Source organism: Sinocyclocheilus rhinocerous, unplaced genomic scaffold (assembly GCF_001515625.1).
Source record: "Sinocyclocheilus rhinocerous isolate Xijiao unplaced genomic scaffold, SAMN03320098_v1.1 scaffold191, whole genome shotgun sequence".
NCBI lineage: Eukaryota > Metazoa > Chordata > Actinopteri > Cypriniformes > Cyprinidae > Sinocyclocheilus > Sinocyclocheilus rhinocerous.
The window spans coordinates 200,272-218,250 of record NW_015625580.1 but is presented as its reverse complement, the minus strand read 5'-3'; the positions used below and the strand labels follow the sequence as shown (position 1 = coordinate 218,250).

The 17,979-nt window shown below is 37.2% G+C and overlaps 2 protein-coding genes across 2 annotated transcripts in view; both read left to right on the top strand.

Annotated features, from left to right (window-relative positions):
• LOC107753225 (integrin alpha-3) overlaps positions 1-12,956 on the top strand; it is a 42,516-nt gene extending 29,560 nt beyond the window's left edge. Inside the window, 19 exon segments of the mRNA XM_074560223.1 lie at positions 1,193-1,329; positions 1,531-1,608; positions 2,044-2,111; positions 2,569-2,711; positions 2,876-3,025; positions 3,150-3,247; positions 3,511-3,688; positions 4,178-4,185; positions 4,602-4,671; positions 4,933-5,012; positions 5,972-6,049; positions 6,266-6,368; positions 7,180-7,356; positions 8,581-8,700; positions 8,870-8,983; positions 9,824-9,919; positions 10,087-10,212; positions 11,170-11,323; positions 12,879-12,956. Of these exon segments, the coding sequence (XP_074416324.1) occupies positions 1,193-1,329; positions 1,531-1,608; positions 2,044-2,111; positions 2,569-2,711; positions 2,876-3,025; positions 3,150-3,247; positions 3,511-3,688; positions 4,178-4,185; positions 4,602-4,671; positions 4,933-5,012; positions 5,972-6,049; positions 6,266-6,368; positions 7,180-7,356; positions 8,581-8,700; positions 8,870-8,983; positions 9,824-9,919; positions 10,087-10,212; positions 11,170-11,280 (1,935 nt within the window). The 3' untranslated portion in view covers positions 11,281-11,323; positions 12,879-12,956.
• Positions 12,957-15,207: 2,251 nt separating this feature from the next.
• The window catches only part of LOC107753024 (carbonic anhydrase-related protein 10-like), a 22,509-nt gene continuing 19,737 nt past the window's right edge, over positions 15,208-17,979 (top strand). The window contains exons 1-2 of the mRNA XM_016569129.1: positions 15,208-15,625; positions 17,707-17,781. Of these exons, the coding sequence (XP_016424615.1) occupies positions 15,568-15,625; positions 17,707-17,781 (133 nt within the window). The 5' untranslated portion in view covers positions 15,208-15,567. The remainder of the gene's footprint in view (positions 15,626-17,706; positions 17,782-17,979) is intronic.

The following is a 17,979-nucleotide window of genomic DNA, read 5'->3' as shown; positions in this document are numbered from 1 at the left end:
TTTTACACCGTGTCTACGGACGTGAGCGGCGCGGTGCAACAAATACCCGACAGAAACTGCTGCCGGGTTCTATTTATGAGGTGCTGACACAAATTTCAAATGGTTTTCAACGGTCGTTTGATCGCGTCCAGTGTAGGCAGACTTTAGTTGTTGTAGACACGGTGTTACTCACCTATTGAGAAGAAACAAAGCAACCTTGGCGTCCGATCGTAGGCCTCCGCTCCTTGAGTTCTCTCCCGCGCTGGAAAGCTGATCCGATATTTACACGTGTCCTACTTCTTGCCTTATCGTTCCGCAGACGTTTTCCTCTTTTGTTTTTTATCCGCCATCTCTATCTCTCTGTCGCTCGGCTCGGCTAATGTCCGTCCCATGCACTGAAAGCTCTCTCCTCCACATCACGAGTAGACACGCCCCTTATTGCTGATTGGCTACAAGTTTGTTTTGCGATTCGGCCCGAATCAGTTTTCTAAAGTGTTTTTGAAAAATCACATACCCTGCCTTTAATAACTTAATAACTTTTTAACGTCAAGCAATTCTCTGCTATATGCGTCGAACTAAAACTTTGACCTTTTGCAACGTTTTGATTTAAGTAGCCTATTATTAAAATGATAATGATATCGCACTCCGTTGCGATATGCATACTGCGATATTTACATTTGCGATATTTCGATAATTTCGATATATCGGGCAGCCCTAATTTGTAACATTGTAATTGTCCTTACTGTCACTTTTAAACATTTTAATGCATCCTCGCTGAATAAAAGTATTAATTTCTTTAAAAAATTCTACTGACCCCAAACATTTGAACTGTAGTGTAGGTTTGATCATGGGCGTTGCTAGGCCATTTTTAGGGGGGCTATAGCTACTCAGCCCCCCTAAAAATTTTGCATCAGTACTCAAATGTTATACCTATCTAAGCAATACAGTGGAATACTCCAATAAGTTTAGTAAACCATCCCTATTAGTCAAACATTTTTTTAATTTATATATTTATTATTATTTTTTATTATTACCCTCATTGGGGGCTGAGCCCCCCTAAAATGAAAATCATAGAATCGCCCCTGGGTTTGATTTTACACTAATAGAGGTTAATACTGATTATTCATTTTGTATGGTTGCTTTCAAAGTAGACATACTTAGATAGTCAGTTTATTGCAAATGTATAACTTTTGCTCTAACATTAATTCCTCAGGTCATTGATGGAAAAGACATCCCAGGTGGTGGATTCCAAACATTTGGCTATTCTATCAGTGGTGGCATGGATGTGGATAGGAACAGTTACCCAGACATAGCAGTTGGATCATTAGATGATCGTGTGGTCTTGCTAAGGTGATTTGATTGTCACAATTTTTTAAATATTTTACATATTTTTTAGTTGTATAACATCAAGGTAGCAGACAGACCAAAATTAATCAATCAGTTAACTATTATATCACAGTTGTGAATTATCGTACTTTGATTAGCATAGTCATTTTTTTCAGACCTGCAGCCTTTATCTCATTGTGTTTTCTTTAATTTCCCCCTCATAAGAGCACGTCCTGTGATTCACCTGAATAATTCTTTCACTGTGACACCATCGGTTATCAGCCCAGAAGACTGTGATGCCTGGTAATTAATCCTTAAACGTCTCGCTCCAACTTTCACACTAGTTTGTTTACATGGAAATGAGCCACTTCAGTAGTCACTTCAGAAGACTACAGTGTCACAAAGTAATAACTGTTGATTATTTCCCAAAACATAAAATATGGATGGATCAGACTGACTCATTAGAACGAGTTGTCAGTACTGTTTATGGACTAATTTAAGCACTTCTGATTGCACAAATCAATGTGATAGTCAACAAAAAACTGGTTGTAAATAAAAACCTTTGGCATATTTAGAGTAGATCTAAATGTTATGCTGTAATCTATATGTTTTTCATAATTTAATCGCAACAGCTGTAATCTTAATATTGATTATGTATTTGATCAATTGTACAACCCTAATCACAGTTGTTGAAATGTCTGACAAAACAGTTAATTCTGTTGTGTTTTCCTCATACAGTATTGAAGCAAAATTCTGTTTCTCCTACACATTCAGCACTGGCAGTGCCAGTTCCCAGAAGAGTATCAGTAAGTCCCACATCACAGTTTATTACCCTAAATATAATTGCAACCTCTCTAAATATTATTGTCATGCGAAATGTACACTGTTAAAAATTATTGTGATTTTAACAGTAAAAGACTGTAAAAATGCTACAGTAAAAACCTGTTAATTGATTAACAGTACGTTTCCGTACTATAAACGGTGAATAACTGTGATTACATTTAATGTAATTTTACATTAAAATACGGTTTAAAATTTGCTTTTGTAAGTGAAAAAGAAAAAAATCATTTTATAATTTACAGTGAAAAACCATAAATTGAGAATTCCCTGCATTAATAGTGAATAAGTGTTCCCTATTCTAAAGTGTTACCGTTTTTTTCTTAGTTTTTTCTTATCGGTTGTATACATTAGGGTTTTATGTTACATCTAATGTTGTTAAAGTAATGTTTATTGCATTATTTCAATATTTTGTTGTTTTCTCAGCTTTTCAATATACGGTGGAAGCCGATCAGCAATCGTCTCGGAGCCCTCGTGTTCGTTTCCTTGACAACAAAGAGGGCAAATACACTGGCAATATGTCTGTTAATCCGTCTGGGGTTTGTCATTCTCTGAAACTCGAGCTAGTGGTATGACACAAGGCCATCCTTTGAATTGCCATTTTATTCTTTGTGACAAAAAGGCTCATAATCATTGAGTGGGTTGATTCATTAAGCCTGTGATCAGATTGGGCTAACTGTATACAGAGATTTGTATAACTCTGATATATTGCCTCTGCATTTGACTCTCACAGTCCAAAACGATCCAAGACAAGGTTGCTCCGATAGTTTTCTTGCTGAGTGTGACTTTGGTGGAGCCTGTTCCCTCAGGCAGGCAGACGTTGGAAGACCTCAGTGCTTTTCCTGTGATCAGCCAAAGATACGCTCTGACTGGCAGAGCTGAGGTACCTTTGACAGCATATTTTGCCTCGCTCAAACACATGATTTTTCTTTGGAAACACAATGTCTGCCCTTAACCACCTTCTCACATTCTCGCTTATATTCCACCAATGTCATCTCGTTCTTTAGATTCACATTCAAAAAGCCTGTGGATCAGATAACAAATGTGAGAGCAACCTTCAGATGACGGCTGCATTCACAGATGAGCAGAACACGCCGTTCCCCACGTAAGCTCAGTATTGTTCTTTAAGTGAAAGGGAAAGTAGATGACTGAATAGAAAATAATTTTTTGACTGAATATCTCCCATCATGCTATAAAGAAAGGATCTACCCAATATGATTCTTACGTCCTTTCAAGAGTGACCCATTTTTGCTCATGAACACTCACGAATGATCCAATCACCTGAGCCGTAAAATAGACTGGAACGGAATGGAAATTGTCATTACTTCAAAGAGGAGATGTGAACTGCTTGTTGGTGTGTTTCTACAGGCAGAATGGCTTCCAGATTTTCCACTACACTACTGACGTAAAGAAGCTGAAGTTGATGGTGAATGTGTCCAGTGTTAAATCACAGGATAGGAAAGCAGAAGACGTTTACGGTGCTCTTCTAAATGTCACCATTCCCACCTCACTCAGCTTCTCCAGCCTAAACCCCAAGGTAAAATCAATAGATGTCCTCAGAAATTGCACCTTAGTTCCTTCTACAGTTCTCAATACTTCCACACAGAATCCATAACAGATAGTCTATATCAAAGATCACCAATTAGCGTCCCAGATCTAGACCCTGAATTGATTCCATTTGGTACTGTTTCTCATAAATTAATATAATTGTAAAAAAACTTATGCAATCTTTAATCTTTTGTATCTATCTGTAGGCAATAGTTGTAGTAATATTATAGCTCCTTCAAATAACAGCTGTACATGTTCCCTTTTTACAGTGTATAATAAACAAAACAGCAGTTTTTGGACTAAGTAAGACTATTTGGGATTTATTTAGGATACTGCTGCTATCAGTTTGGACATTTACAATAAGTATTCCTTACATGCACATAGATTATTTCATTTCATGGCTGTACAAGCTATATTGCCAACTTTTTGTAGAAGTTATAATGCCCTGACCTTTGCTGGACCTCTGCAGTACATTATCCTTGCATACACACTACCGTTCAAAGGTTTGGGCTCAGTAAAACTTTTTTTTTTTTGGAAGCAAGGATGCATTAAATTGATCAAAAGTGACAGAAATATTTTGTAACATACAAATGTTACTATTTCAAATCAATTATTTTCTTTTGAACTTTTTATTCATCAAAGAATCCTGAAAAGAATGTATCATGGTTTCCACAAAAATATTTAGCAGCACAACAATTATTATTTTAAAACAATTATTTAAAATTGTATTTATTTCACAGTATTACTGATTTTACTGTATAAAAATAAATGTTGCCTTGGTGAGCATAAGAGACTTCTTTCAGAAACTTTAAAAAATCTGATCAACCCCAAAATTTTAAACATTAGAATATGTACTGTACATTTAGAAAGTAAACAGAATTTTACTTGGTTCTTGTTTTTGTTTTTTGTAGAACTTGAATGTCTCCCGGGGTGCCTTATCTTCTGTGTACACTGGGGGACCCCTTCAAAAGCAATCAGAGGGTAAGTCTTCATTGGTATCAGTGACTTGACATTCATTGGTTTTAAGCACATTTACCCGGGGATTTAACAGCAGACATACTCCATCAACCATATTAAATGGGTATTGGATGAGATTTTATGATTATTTATTGGATACAGGAAGTAATAATAGGAGGTGAATTTAATTAACAGTGTTGTAATCAAGAGCATTTCTAGGAGCAGATGTAAAGAATCTGAAGATGGATGTCTTTATTTTCTTGTGGGCACTTCTGTCTTTCACAGGTGGAGATTGAGATCACCTTTGAAACAGCAGAAATCACAATAGACATGCAGGAGATTCAGACTGAACTGCAGCTCTCAACGTATGAGAAATCTCCATTATTTTCTTCATTATTTCCTAAATAGGCTGAATATTTGGGGAGAGCTGCTTTGCAGGAAATGAGCTCGCAAAAAATCAATATCTTCTAAAGACACAAGAGAAACATCATTGTGCTCATAACTTTACATAGCCTGTGCAGAATCTCTGAGATGTTTAGCATTTTTTTATGAGATCACCTTTGAAACAGCAGAAATCACAATAGACATGCAGGAGATTCAGACTGAACTGCAGCTCTCAACGTATGAGAAATCTCCATTATTTTCTTCATTATTTCCTAAATAGGCTGAATATTTGGGGAGAGCTGCTTTGCAGGAAATGAGCTCGCAAAAAATCAATATCTTCTAAAGACACAAGGGAAACATCATTGTGCTCATAACTTTACATAGCCTGTGCAGAATCTCTGAGATGTTTAGCATTTTTTTTAAAATTAGACAGATAAAATCTAACAATATGATACCTCATTATTCATTGCCTACAGAAGCTGCATAAAATATATTTACATATAATACAGAAGACAAAAAAATTATTAAATTATGCTGTTCAAAAGTTTACATGTCCCTTTTTCTTAATGTTGTGTTGGATGTGATAGTTTGTATTTGTATTAGTTTGTGTAACTTCAGTGATTATATCAAACAGCTTCAAGGTACTACTAAAAAAAAAGATCTCTTATTTTTCTTTTTTAAATCATAAACATCTGGCAAAACCTGTAAGGAGCATGAAAAGTTGAGCAGAACTGTATATAGAAAGAATATCATTAACCCACCCACAGAAAGGAATCGAGTGCATAAAAACAGGGTCAAAAGCATTCAGTGATTCACTGTTCAGTTCTGCAGCTTTAACCACTAACATACGGCTTATATGCATATGAAAGAACAATTGTCTGTAAGAGAGGTTTGTTCAAAGGGTATGATTCAGATTTGGACTCTCATCTACACTTCTCAGGTGGAGCGATCAGAATGATCTACGGCTCCTGTCGAGAGTACTGACGGTGGAGTACGTCCTACAGCCCATCTTTAATATGTGAGTTATGCACCATTTCTATCCTTAGAGCATTTCACCGGATCTTTTCTTCTGCTTTACCGCTTTTCAAAGCGATGTCAGAATGACTCATGTTACACTTCAGTATTATACAGACATTTCCTACTTTTTTTGCCTGACATTAAACTTTAGTAAGAGCTACAAAAATCAAATCAGTTTGCTAATAAATTAATTTGAAAATTTCTGTTTTTCTTGTAGCCCTTTCTCCGAGTTTAGAACGGAATACAGTGGAAAAGTAGTAGGAGAATCAGCCATGGAAAGTACCAGTGACATTGGAAGCCCAGTGGAATTCAACTTGACGGCAAGATGTTTTTTACACCTTACATTCCTAACTAGTTGTGATGTGGCAAGTCTCCAGTGTTGGACAATTTGCCTGTCCACACTGTAAGGAAACAGTACTTTTCAACACAGCACAGCCTTTGAGAACATGTTTAATGTTTAACATACAGCATTGTGGAGTGGGATATTTGACCAATGAAATTTCATGGTAGGCGGAGCTACCTGGCACTACACTGTGGAGATAGAAACCAAATGACTGATAAAATCTCTTGTTGTTTGTAGTAACTGATTAGGACAAAATCTCAGACTTACTACATCAGGCCTAGTTTGGAAATGGTGTAAAGAGGGTCGCACAACAGACGTACTGTAGAAGGAAGATGACATACAGCATCCTAAAATTTGAAACACTGAATCCAACACAAAACAAAACCCTCAAAAAAGGTCATCAAGATAACATGCAAACAAAGACTAAAAGATAGATTGTGTATAGGCAATTTTTCAGTAACAAGTTCTTGTGTGGTTTGACAGCTCGAATAAAGTAAACTTAACCGTCAATGGAGCGTAAGTAGACTGTACGAAAATGTACAAATGAGATTGTACGTTTATGAGAATATGAATTCATACAAACTAGGCACCATTTTGCCAAAATGTAAAATAGTTTGGCAATTTGAACATTGTCCCTATGTGCGATACCTGTGCTTGTCCTAGATGTGGTGTAATGCGACCCCTTTTTTAAAAACCTTAAACAAGTTATTTACTAGATACATTCAATAGACACAATCAGTTTACAATTACTCAAAGTAATTACTTGTTTTTATTCTTTTTTTCTTCAGGTGGCTCTTTCTGGAAAACCTCTGGGAAATCTGGGTTTTCTGGAAGTGGTTTTTCAGTGGCCTTATGCTGTGGCTAATCAGAAGTGGCTGCTTTATCTGTCAGAGATTCAGATGGCAGGAACCTCCAAGCAATTCTGTGTCCCTGAAAATAACGCCGTAAACCCCCTTAATCTCACTGTAAGTGATTGGTTGTATGACTGTCTCTGTCACTGATTGTTTTTCTGCAGTACGGTGTTGATGACAGAGCAGTTTAGCACAATCCAGCCTTTGAATCCTTGAGAGAAGCAGCAGAAGAAATCATGCTGGGACTGGGACCTCCTCCTTTCCCAGAACTATATTACCCACAGCTCGCACTGCAATCTCGCTCAATATCCAAAGCCGAGTGGGAATTATTTCAGAAAAAGTCCATCTCCTAATGTGAAACAGGGCAGTTCGTAGACTATCTCTCTTATCTCTCTCTCTGTGCTTATAAATCAGTGCGACATGTGCTTAGGAGGTGTAGATGCTCTACAAATAAATCCAAGAACTCAAGAGAGAATTAACTAAGACGGAAACATCATACTAAGCAAGTCAATCAAAATATTCTCATTCAAGGTGATTTATGCTTATTAATATAACATAGAATTCCATAATGTGGTGGAACGTATTCCAATAGAGCGCTACAGCAAGGATGTATTTCTATAGGCTTCTATTTAGAAGTTAGTATCTCCCTGGTTCCCTCAACAAAAACCCAATTATTTCATTGGTTTTTGTATTAGAAAATAAGCTCTGTGACCAACAAAAGTTTATGATTCTTACACATTTTGTTCACCATGATAATCTTTGCAAATGAACAACTTTTATGAATTATGAAGGCAAAATACAACTGCCAGAAGTCAAAAACTAAACATCAGCCAAGGTTATAGACGAACTACAAAACTTTTAGCTTCCAGAAGTCTTTATTTAAAAAAGAGAACATTTTCCCTGAAAATTTAAGTTAGAATAGCGTAATTATAAACACGACAAGGCTGTGAAAGCGGATTAGTGAGTAGATGAGTTTTCCTGTTCAGTGTGATGATGTTTAATATGCTCAACAACCTCTGTAATTCAATGTAGCCACTTGTTAGCAACTTGACAAGATGTATAAAAGCTTACAAAAATTACAAGGTTGTATTACTGATGTATTTTATGTTGTATAATAAAACAAAAATATCTTGTGCTTTTGTTAACCGCTGACCTTATTTCAGGCTTTTAATAAAAATCCCATTGACTTCGGAAACCAAGGACTTGTAGGTGCTAAAATGCTTACTCATTTTCAGGTTTTGGTCTGCAAAAACACGTCATCCCTGCAGCATTTTATTGCCATGCACTTAATATAATGTGCTTGTTAATGTGATAGATGTGTTACCTCCTGTGGATTAGGTGTCAGAGCGCAAGACAGGAAGGAGGAAAAGAGATGAGGCCTCCTCGGAGTCTGAACAGACTGAACCGCAGGCCTTCCCGAACCCACGGGCCGTCCAGAGGAAACTGTCTGCCAACCTGGTGAGTATATCTGTCTCCCTCAACCATTGTTTTGTTGCTAGGCAACTGGATGATACTGGCATGTCATGTCTCCTCTGATACTTTGCATGATGTAGTATGCAACAGAGACTAGACAAAGACAAAATTAAGAGTGTTTTGACTGTCACTGCTCATTCTCTCCCAATGTCAGAGCTGTGGCACTGGTAGTGCCCTCTGTCAGACATTCACCTGCCCCTTGCTTGGCATGGACACCTCGGCCAATCTCACTGTCAGAGCACGAGTATGGAACAGCACAATGCTTGAGGTCAGAGCTCCATTCTCATTTGAAACTCCACATCAACATCTCATTACTGCAGGCTTGTTGCATGCCAGACTCTCAAGGATAAATCCCACACTTGCTTTGTGACATTTTTCGAGTTTATGAGGGTTTAAGTGGTTTAATTTTTGTTACACCAGGTGCAGTCCTTCACAATATGCTATATACTTTGGCTTAAAGTTGATACAGTGGCCCCAAAAACTATTTGGAGACTTAAGACACACTTAAAACTCGCATTAGAAACAAAGGGGCATCTGCAAACAAATGATGCTTTTGTAAGCCATTACTTTTAACTGGTCCCAGTGTGGTTTTTAATGGATGTCATGGCTACAGTACTTTTGAGAACGTAGCCCTGTAAGGGTTTTCAGTCTGTTCCTGGAGCCTCATTACCAGTACTCCACATTTTGGATGTGTCCCTTATTTAACCCAGCTGAATGACCTCATCAGCTGATTAGTGGAGTACTCCAGTCCAATATAATGATAAATGGATCATTTTACTGACTCTCTCGTTCAGCAAAATGAACTAATCTATATTCAGGTTGTTTTGTTCCTTTGAGTTAAAATTCCTCATACACATTCACATACACAGTCTTTCATCATATTGTGAATTAGGATATCATAATAATTAAATACAATTATGTGAAGCACAAATGATTAGCTCACCTCCCAAGTCTTTCGTTCATTTGCCACATGACAGATGTAGTGAAAGCATCGCTCATCAATGACCCACCATCACTAGTCCAACAAAGGAAGCATCCCAAATGTGCAGTGCTGTACATAATACTCTGAAGTTCAGAAAATAACATTGTTGCAGCTCTCTTTTTACAGGACTACAATGCTGCAAGAGTACTTGTGTTCGGTAGTGCCACACTGAGTCTAAAAACAGAGAAATCAACCATCAAGATGAGCAATTACACCCGTGAGGTACAAACTCAACATCTCCGAGTTTCCTCTTATATCTGGAACTCTTTCTTGCATACATTTAGCATAAGTAAGGGAAAATCAAATAATTATTAAAATGAGGCAATTTCCTCTATATGATTTCTGGTGCATTAGAGATTAATGACAGTAAACATCTTTTCTGTGTTTAGTTTACAGTAGCTATAGACCCTGCAGAGGCAGAAGAGCTTCAGTATGAAGTGCCTCTGTGGATAATCATTGTGTCCGTGTTGGCAGGAGTGATTCTGCTGGGGCTGATTGTCATTTTACTGTGGAAGGTGAGGATCCTTTTGTACTTCAGTGCTCCACACTTTCCTTTTGTTCACACGTCTGTGTGTTATTCTAGATGGAATGACACAAACAACGACTTTATTTTATCTCATTATGCTTTGACACCATAAACAAAGTGTGAAGTTTTTTTTGTTTGTTTTTTTTACCTCCACCTTGAGAGAAACAACACATACTGCTACACATTTTCATAATCTTTTTCTGTGAGGCAACATTTCACACATTCATGATGGCACTTTGGTGCCCGTAAACTTACTGATCATAACCATATATTCTGTTAGAATTGTTATCAACTGATAGAATGTTAAAATACCTACCTACGTTTTTAAGATAGTAGGCGACATAATTAACTATAATTAATTATTTCAGCTTTTACAATAGCAATTGAACATATATAGACAGTGAACAGTGTTACACACAAACCACCATCCAGGTAACACACATGACATTAAAATTATGCTGTAAGCATAAATTAAATAACAAACTAATTATCATAATATAATCAAATGTTGCACATAATGCAGGGACTTCATAAATAAAAAAACCACAACTCACCAAATGCAATAAAATCACCAAAACTAAAGAAAAAACCAAACAAAATTATAATAATAATAAACAACAATAATTTTTAAATAAAATTTACAAAAAATTAAAAAAAACATTTCTTGTTGAATAAAATATAGTGATACATAGCATAAATGATCATTTAATTCCCAAAACATATTTCCTTTTTACAGTATTTTGCAGTCAAATTACATGTTTTTTGTTTTGTTTTGTTTTTTACGTTTTATGGTGTTGATAGATGCTGCACATGGATATATTTTGAATATATCACACATATATCAAAACATTTGTACCAGAAGAGCAGCTGATTTAGGTCTAGATCAATTCTTCCAGCCATGCCTTGTGTTTTGTTTGATTGCTCATATCTGAATCCTGCTCCCCAGTGTGGTTTCTTCAAGAGGGCCAACACCAGAGAGCTTTATGAGGCCAAGGCCCAGAAAGCAGAAATGAAAACACAGCCATCTGAAAATGACCGCCTTACAGAGGAGGACTGAGATTCGCTGGCCTTTGTGGGCCTCTGACACAAATAGCGAATTCGTAGGTGCCACAGCCAACAGCTCTCTAGCTAAAACACTTGGCTTAATTAACAATAATGTATTCCATGCAAGCTCCGTTAATACTGTCTTTCCTCTTCCCTATAATTAATTATTTCAGCTTTTACAATAGCAATTGAACATATATAGACAGTGAACAGTGTTACACACAAACCACCATCCAGGTAACACACATGACATTAAAATTATGCTGTAAGCATAAATTAAATAACAAACTAATTATCATAATATAATCAAATGTTGCACATAATGCAGGGACTTCATAAATAAAAAAACTAAATGAAAAAATCACCAAAACTAAAGAAAAAACCAAACAAAATTATAATAATAATAAACAATAATTTTTTTATAAAATTTACAAAAAATTAAAAAACACATTTCTTGTTGAATAAAATATAGTGATACATAGCATAAATGATCATTTAATTCCCAAAACATATTTCCTTTTTACAGTATTTTGCAGTCAAATTACATGTTTTTTGTTTTGTTTTGTTTTTTACGTTTTATGGTGTTGATAGATGCTGCACATGGATATATTTTGAATATATCACACATATATCAAAACATTTGTACCAGAAGAGCAGCTGATTTAGGTCTAGATCAATTCTTCCAGCCATGCCTTGTGTTTTGTTTGATTGCTCATATCTGAATCCTGCTCCCCAGTGTGGTTTCTTCAAGAGGGCCAACACCAGAGAGCTTTATGAGGCCAAGGCCCAGAAAGCAGAAATGAAAACACAGCCATCTGAAAATGACCGCCTTACAGAGGAGGACTGAGATTCGCTGGCCTTTGTGGGCCTCTGACACAAATAGCGAATTCGTAGGTGCCACAGCCAACAGCTCTCTAGCTAAAACACTTGGCTTAATTAACAATAATGTATTCCATGCAAGCTCCGTTAATACTGTCTTTCCTCTTCCCTTTTGAGGCACAACGCTTGCCTCGTCTGTTTTCGACTCTCATCATTGCTCTCAAACACACTAGAGGTTGTTTTTTTTCCTGAAACAAATTGATATGTGAGGCTCTTTGTTATGTCCTCAGGCTTGTGATGCCGTTATCTTGGAGATAGAATGATGTTTTAAAACATCAACTGTATATTGCTTTAATCCAACTTCTGAACTCCTTTTCTTGCTTTGACAAGACTAATAACTTTCTCTGCATTACCATGTTCTTTTCTTTTTGGCAGTTTGAGAGCTTGCTTTCAACTGAGGCAACAAACTCCTTCTGATCACATCTTCACTTACAGAGATAACAAGCTTTCTTTTCCCCTTCACAATCTGCAGCTGAATTTATAATACATTTTTACACGCTTGCTCTAACTCTTAATAATTTGCTCCCTTTATAAATTCACTTGAATTTAAAGAATGCTTTCTCTCAGTTGCTCTTTAATGTTAATCTTGTAATCTCATAAAATAACTTCAAGCTCTCGGATTTCTCAAAGCTTCTCTGAATACATGCTACTTACCTTGTCACTATAATAATCCTGGTAAGATAATGTGGTAGGATGCTCGCTCACAATGCTCTTTCTTATGTTTTCTCACAGAGTGGCTTCTTTAAGCGGGCTGCTTACTTCCGAACTATGCCAAAGTACCAAGGCGTGAAGATTTGTAAGAAGGAACAGTACCAGGTAAACCAGGACTTTTTGATTGTGGACACCACAAACAATAAGAAACACTGGATCGCAAGCTGGACCGAAAAGACACAGTACTACTGATGAAAGCACTCTTCAACTGTCTCTCTTAGACAGTGGAATAGACTTTACAGACGTGTATGTCTGAATCAACGCAACTCTACCTGATTTGATTGAACTTCTGGATATCAGGTATAATTGAACATGTTCATTCAAAACTGTCGGACATGAACTGCTTATACAAAAGACTCGGAGATTACATACTGTATTGATGTTTATTTTTGTTACAGTTTTTCAACTGAATACATACATTGTGTATGCTGACAGGCTTAACAATAAGGATTTTTCCTGCCGGCTCAGTAGTTCAGATTTGTGCTTGGCCTGCCAACATTTTCACTGTCACCCACCACAAAGGAATGATCCATTTTTATATTTATGCTCTTAAAAATGAAGGTACTTTATTGGCATCTGTGGTTCCATGAAGAAACTTTAACATCCATGGAATCTACCCAATGCACAAAATGTTCTTTGTAGTGGAAAAAGGTTATTTAGATTTTTTCGTTACACTAAGAAAAAAAGATCTTTCCACTGAAAGGTTCTCTGGGGAGGCCAAAATAGTTCTTCTGTGGAATCACAGCAAAAAATGCTATTGTCACCTTTATTTTTAAGAGAATAGCAATGTGTTTTTACTGTATATTTGCTAGAAATATTTTTTTTATTAAATGTTACTTTTTATTTTGTATTCATCAAAATTATTTTATTAAAATTGCAAGAAGACAACATGCAACAAGCTGGAAATTACATAGCTAAAATAGACTAATTCATTTCTGCTGAAAAACAATGGCTTACACTGAGGAAAAAAACAATGGTTTAGCAACAAGTTTCACTCAGAAATTTCAGAAATTTTACAATTAAGTACAAAAAAATGGCAAGTAACATTGAATTAAACACGACATTTTGAAGTACAAAGACTAAAATAGTATTTTCTCGTAAGGTGTACTCTAGTATTCTGTTTTATTTACAACTTTGAGAAATCATTTTCACAGTGTACAGTGCAAAACTTATTGGCATGTATTTTTAAACACATTTTGATTTTGTCAAGAATATCCCAAGTCTTTTTTTTTCTTCTTTTTTTCAAATTTTACAAAACCTTATATTTGTTAGCCAACTATTTGTTATAGCCAACTACCAAACTTGGATGTAGAAAATCAATGATTGTGAATTTGAAATCAGTGTAAGTGTAAAATTGTCATCCACTTTTCTAGTGGGTCATCCTTATTGTTGAGCTCTGTGTTATGTTTGATTTTCATTCTTTCGCATTCGTCTGTGTGACGATTTGTATGCCATGTGCCCTGACTGAAAATAGCACTGTATTTTCTCTACCAACTTTCCAATAGTGCTAAAATCTGTTGCCCAGTCGTGACTCACTATTTCATCCCTCTCATTCGGTTCTTGCTTTATATATTTTTTTATCTTGCATCAGGTCACGTTTATGTGGAACACTGATGGATTTCAAAGAATAAAAAAACAACAACATATGAATGTGAATCGTTCAACGCAGGACAGTAAACAGACATGCACACAAGCACAAATACTCCTCACCTATGCAATTGGGACAGTACCAAATTTCAAATTCAGCCTTTTTTTAGCTCCACTCTGCAGGTGCTGTGTGTGACGTGAACATGCGTGTATGTTTCATGCCCTGATTCTTGTTAGTTAATTTTTTAGATCTTGTTAGTCAAGTTTAGTTCTTGTGGGGGATTATCTGTTGTAAATGTGACGATTAAATTTGTCTAAAAGTGTCCAAGTGTTGTAAGCTGTCATGATTTTGTGGATATGTTTCTACACTGATTTATATTCGTATTTAAAATGTTTTATAAATTAAGTGGATGTAGTTTCCATGTTTAAGTCCTGTGCTCACATGTGTCAACAGACCTGTAAATCTACGCAGCTAAAGGCTGTTTATCAAAGCTTGCATTAATTAGCTCTCAAAGCAGCGTTAGTAAATAAATAAATAAAGTGATGGCTTAATAAAAGACAATGATTGCATGTTTCGTCCTAAATGCGCGCTCGTGTTACTAATTTAGTAAGTAATGAACAGGAATGCGATGATTTCTAATCCCGTTAAGCCTCACACCAGCAGGAAAGTAATTGCATTAGAGTTTGAATAGATGTCAAAACTAACCGCATTCTCAAGCGAGCGTCACGGGAGCGCGAGCCCCGCCTGCAGGGGGATTAGCACGCGCTAAACCTCAGATCCGCGCACTCTGTCAGGTAATGCCGCAAACAGCATCCGCGACCAACCTAACAGCACAAACAAGGATAAATAAAGCGGTTGGTTTGGTCTAATTAGGTTTTCGCAATACCAGCCGACAGGTCGGTGTCTGGATTTGCAAGTTTCTACGCTGTGAACTGTCAAGTGGTTTTTCGTCTGGTAAATTTCAGAGTAAATCTGCGCGGTAGGTCGCGTCTTTTAGAGAGGACGATGTTCATCATATTTGAGAGTGACGGGAGCGGGCGAGTCAGCGTCGCTCGCGGGGAATGACGCTTCAGACTTTGACCAAGTGTTATCAAGTTAATTACCTGATGGACTAAATGAAGAATGCCGCACGTTTGGGAGTTCATTCTGATTCTCAACATTAATGTCGTCTGTGTAGAAGGTAAACTGTGTTCACATATGAAAACTCTCTCTCAGGACGCTTAAGATGTTTAACTACATTTTCATTATGCTGGCTTTGGCAATGCATAATACATCCAAAGCTAAACAGGAGAATTGAAAATCTCATTTTAAAGTGATAGCATAATTCGTCTTTTGCTGATAAAGCAGTGCTGGATATTTACTGTCTGAATTGATTGTTTACTGACTAGTCTTATCTGGTTTAAGCAGGCTTTGGTCTCCCATCCTAACCAAGATGGTCTTCTGTTGGTCTAGCCAATCTGAAAAGTACTCAGAACCCTTCTAAAACCAGTCTATTGAACCGTTTGACCAGGCTAATAGAACCAGCCAGCTAGTTTAGGCTGGGTTTAGCTGGTGTTTTTTTTTTCCTGCAGCAGAGTGGTCATCTCAAAAATGAAAAGATTTTGAATGTAACAGCAGGGATTTGGAGAGAAAAAATGTATTCCCATAAATTTCATTTCCTGCATAGCTGTGTTGTTTTCTTGTGCCTTGCTAAAAAAAACACCGGTTTTGAGAAAAGAATATCCAGGGATTAGAAGAATATTGTCTTAAACCAGATTAAGATAGTTTGCAGGTCTTTAGCGTGGTTTAAGATGGTTTTCCAGGCTGGTCAAGCTGGTTTTCAGGTGGTCCACTGGATCTTCCAGCCTATTCAGTTAAAAAGTGGTCTGAAACAGGGAGACCAGGAAACCATCTTAGACTGGATTCAACTAGTTCTCAATTTCTTTCATCTTTGGTCATTCTTTTCTCAGATAATCATTCTCTAAAGACAAGAAAATTACATGAAAAAGGCAAAGAAAAACATACTAAATGAGTATAAAAATCGACGTAAAGAGGTTGTCAGTGAGTCATACACCTCAGAGTAAAGCTCATCTGGAGTCTGTGAGGTTCTTCTTTTCTTCTGCACTATTGAAGTACCCAGTATGTTTTGGCAGTCCAGAGTTTGACGTCATCCTTTCTCCGGGGGATGGGCATCTATAAAACACAAACACAAGTTAGATCTTCAAAGAGCTGGATGTGTGCAAGAAGAGTTTCTACAGAAAAGCTTGCAATATGTTTGAAAGGAAGTTGACGTGTGATCCGAGGTCAGGCTAGTACAAAGGGAACGACGGCTGTGAAGAGAGGGAGAAAAAAAATCAAGCTACCTGGTTAAAAGCGTGAGGTTTATTTTCCTCATTCCAGCCAATAATATCAAAGTGATTCATGTGTGTCAAAAACATGCAGTGTAAAATAACCTACGAGCCCTTTTATGTTCAGCTCAATATCGCACAGGGAGCCACACACAACAGAGAAGGATATATTGGTAGCGGGGCTCCATTCGAGTGTCAGCATTTTGTGAATCTTCAAGTGTATGAATCTTGGCACCTGCACTTACAGCAAATCCGTGGCTCTCGAAGCTTCTAGATACTGCAGATTGTAGCCTCAGAAATAGCAGCTTCCTACTATTAAGTGAAAGTGCACAAGCTTCTTATATCTCAGATAAAGATGTCGATAAATTGGGGTGGAAGCAAATTGGGCTCCAATCCTCCGCCCCGTTTAAGACGGGCACATCAAAGCGACCTGGCTTGAGAGTAGAGCCGTGGTGTGGTGTATTAAAGAGCAGCCCTGAGTGCTTGACTTGGCAGTGGATATGATGCAAGCCGCAGCCTGAAGCCAGAGGGAGAGAGGTGAGGGGAATAGTGATGTGAGATAACAGAGTGAATTCAGAATGCTGGAGTCTGCTTCCTCTGTGACCTACTTTCCTGCACCACCGACAAGGCCCAGAGCAGAGCATCCAGGATGCATCTGTCGTCATCACACAAATGTGCTTTTTTTACATGCAATTTAGCGGTGCTAGGCAAATATTGACTTTATAAATTTGCATGCTGTTGTTTTTTTTGTTGTTGTCATGCATCAAGTTTTGCCTCAAAAATACTTTTTTAATGTGCCTTGAAGCAGACAACTTCATCTTCTCATTTGACAGCAGAAACTTCTCTCCACAGGGAGCTGGGGTCTATTACAGGTGTGACTGTATTTTCAAAGAGCTGTGGGTGAGTGATGTGTGAATCTCTTCTTTTCCCGCAGCACAGCCAGTGTCATCAAAGCTGCATGATGGTTGGTGGGCATACAAAGATGTTGTCCAGGGGAGCTTTATACCAGGTAAGCCTTTCAAAAAAGAAAAGAAAACAGCCTGAGAGTATGCTGAATGTGTCTTGTCAAGAGTCATGCTGCTAAGACTCGCAAGATATGCGCCGATCACAACTTTATTCGCAGAGGCTTTGTGTGTTGACATATAGCACATGAAGCTCCAGGGTGCCAATGAATATTTTATTCTGTTTGATTCACACATTTAATGTA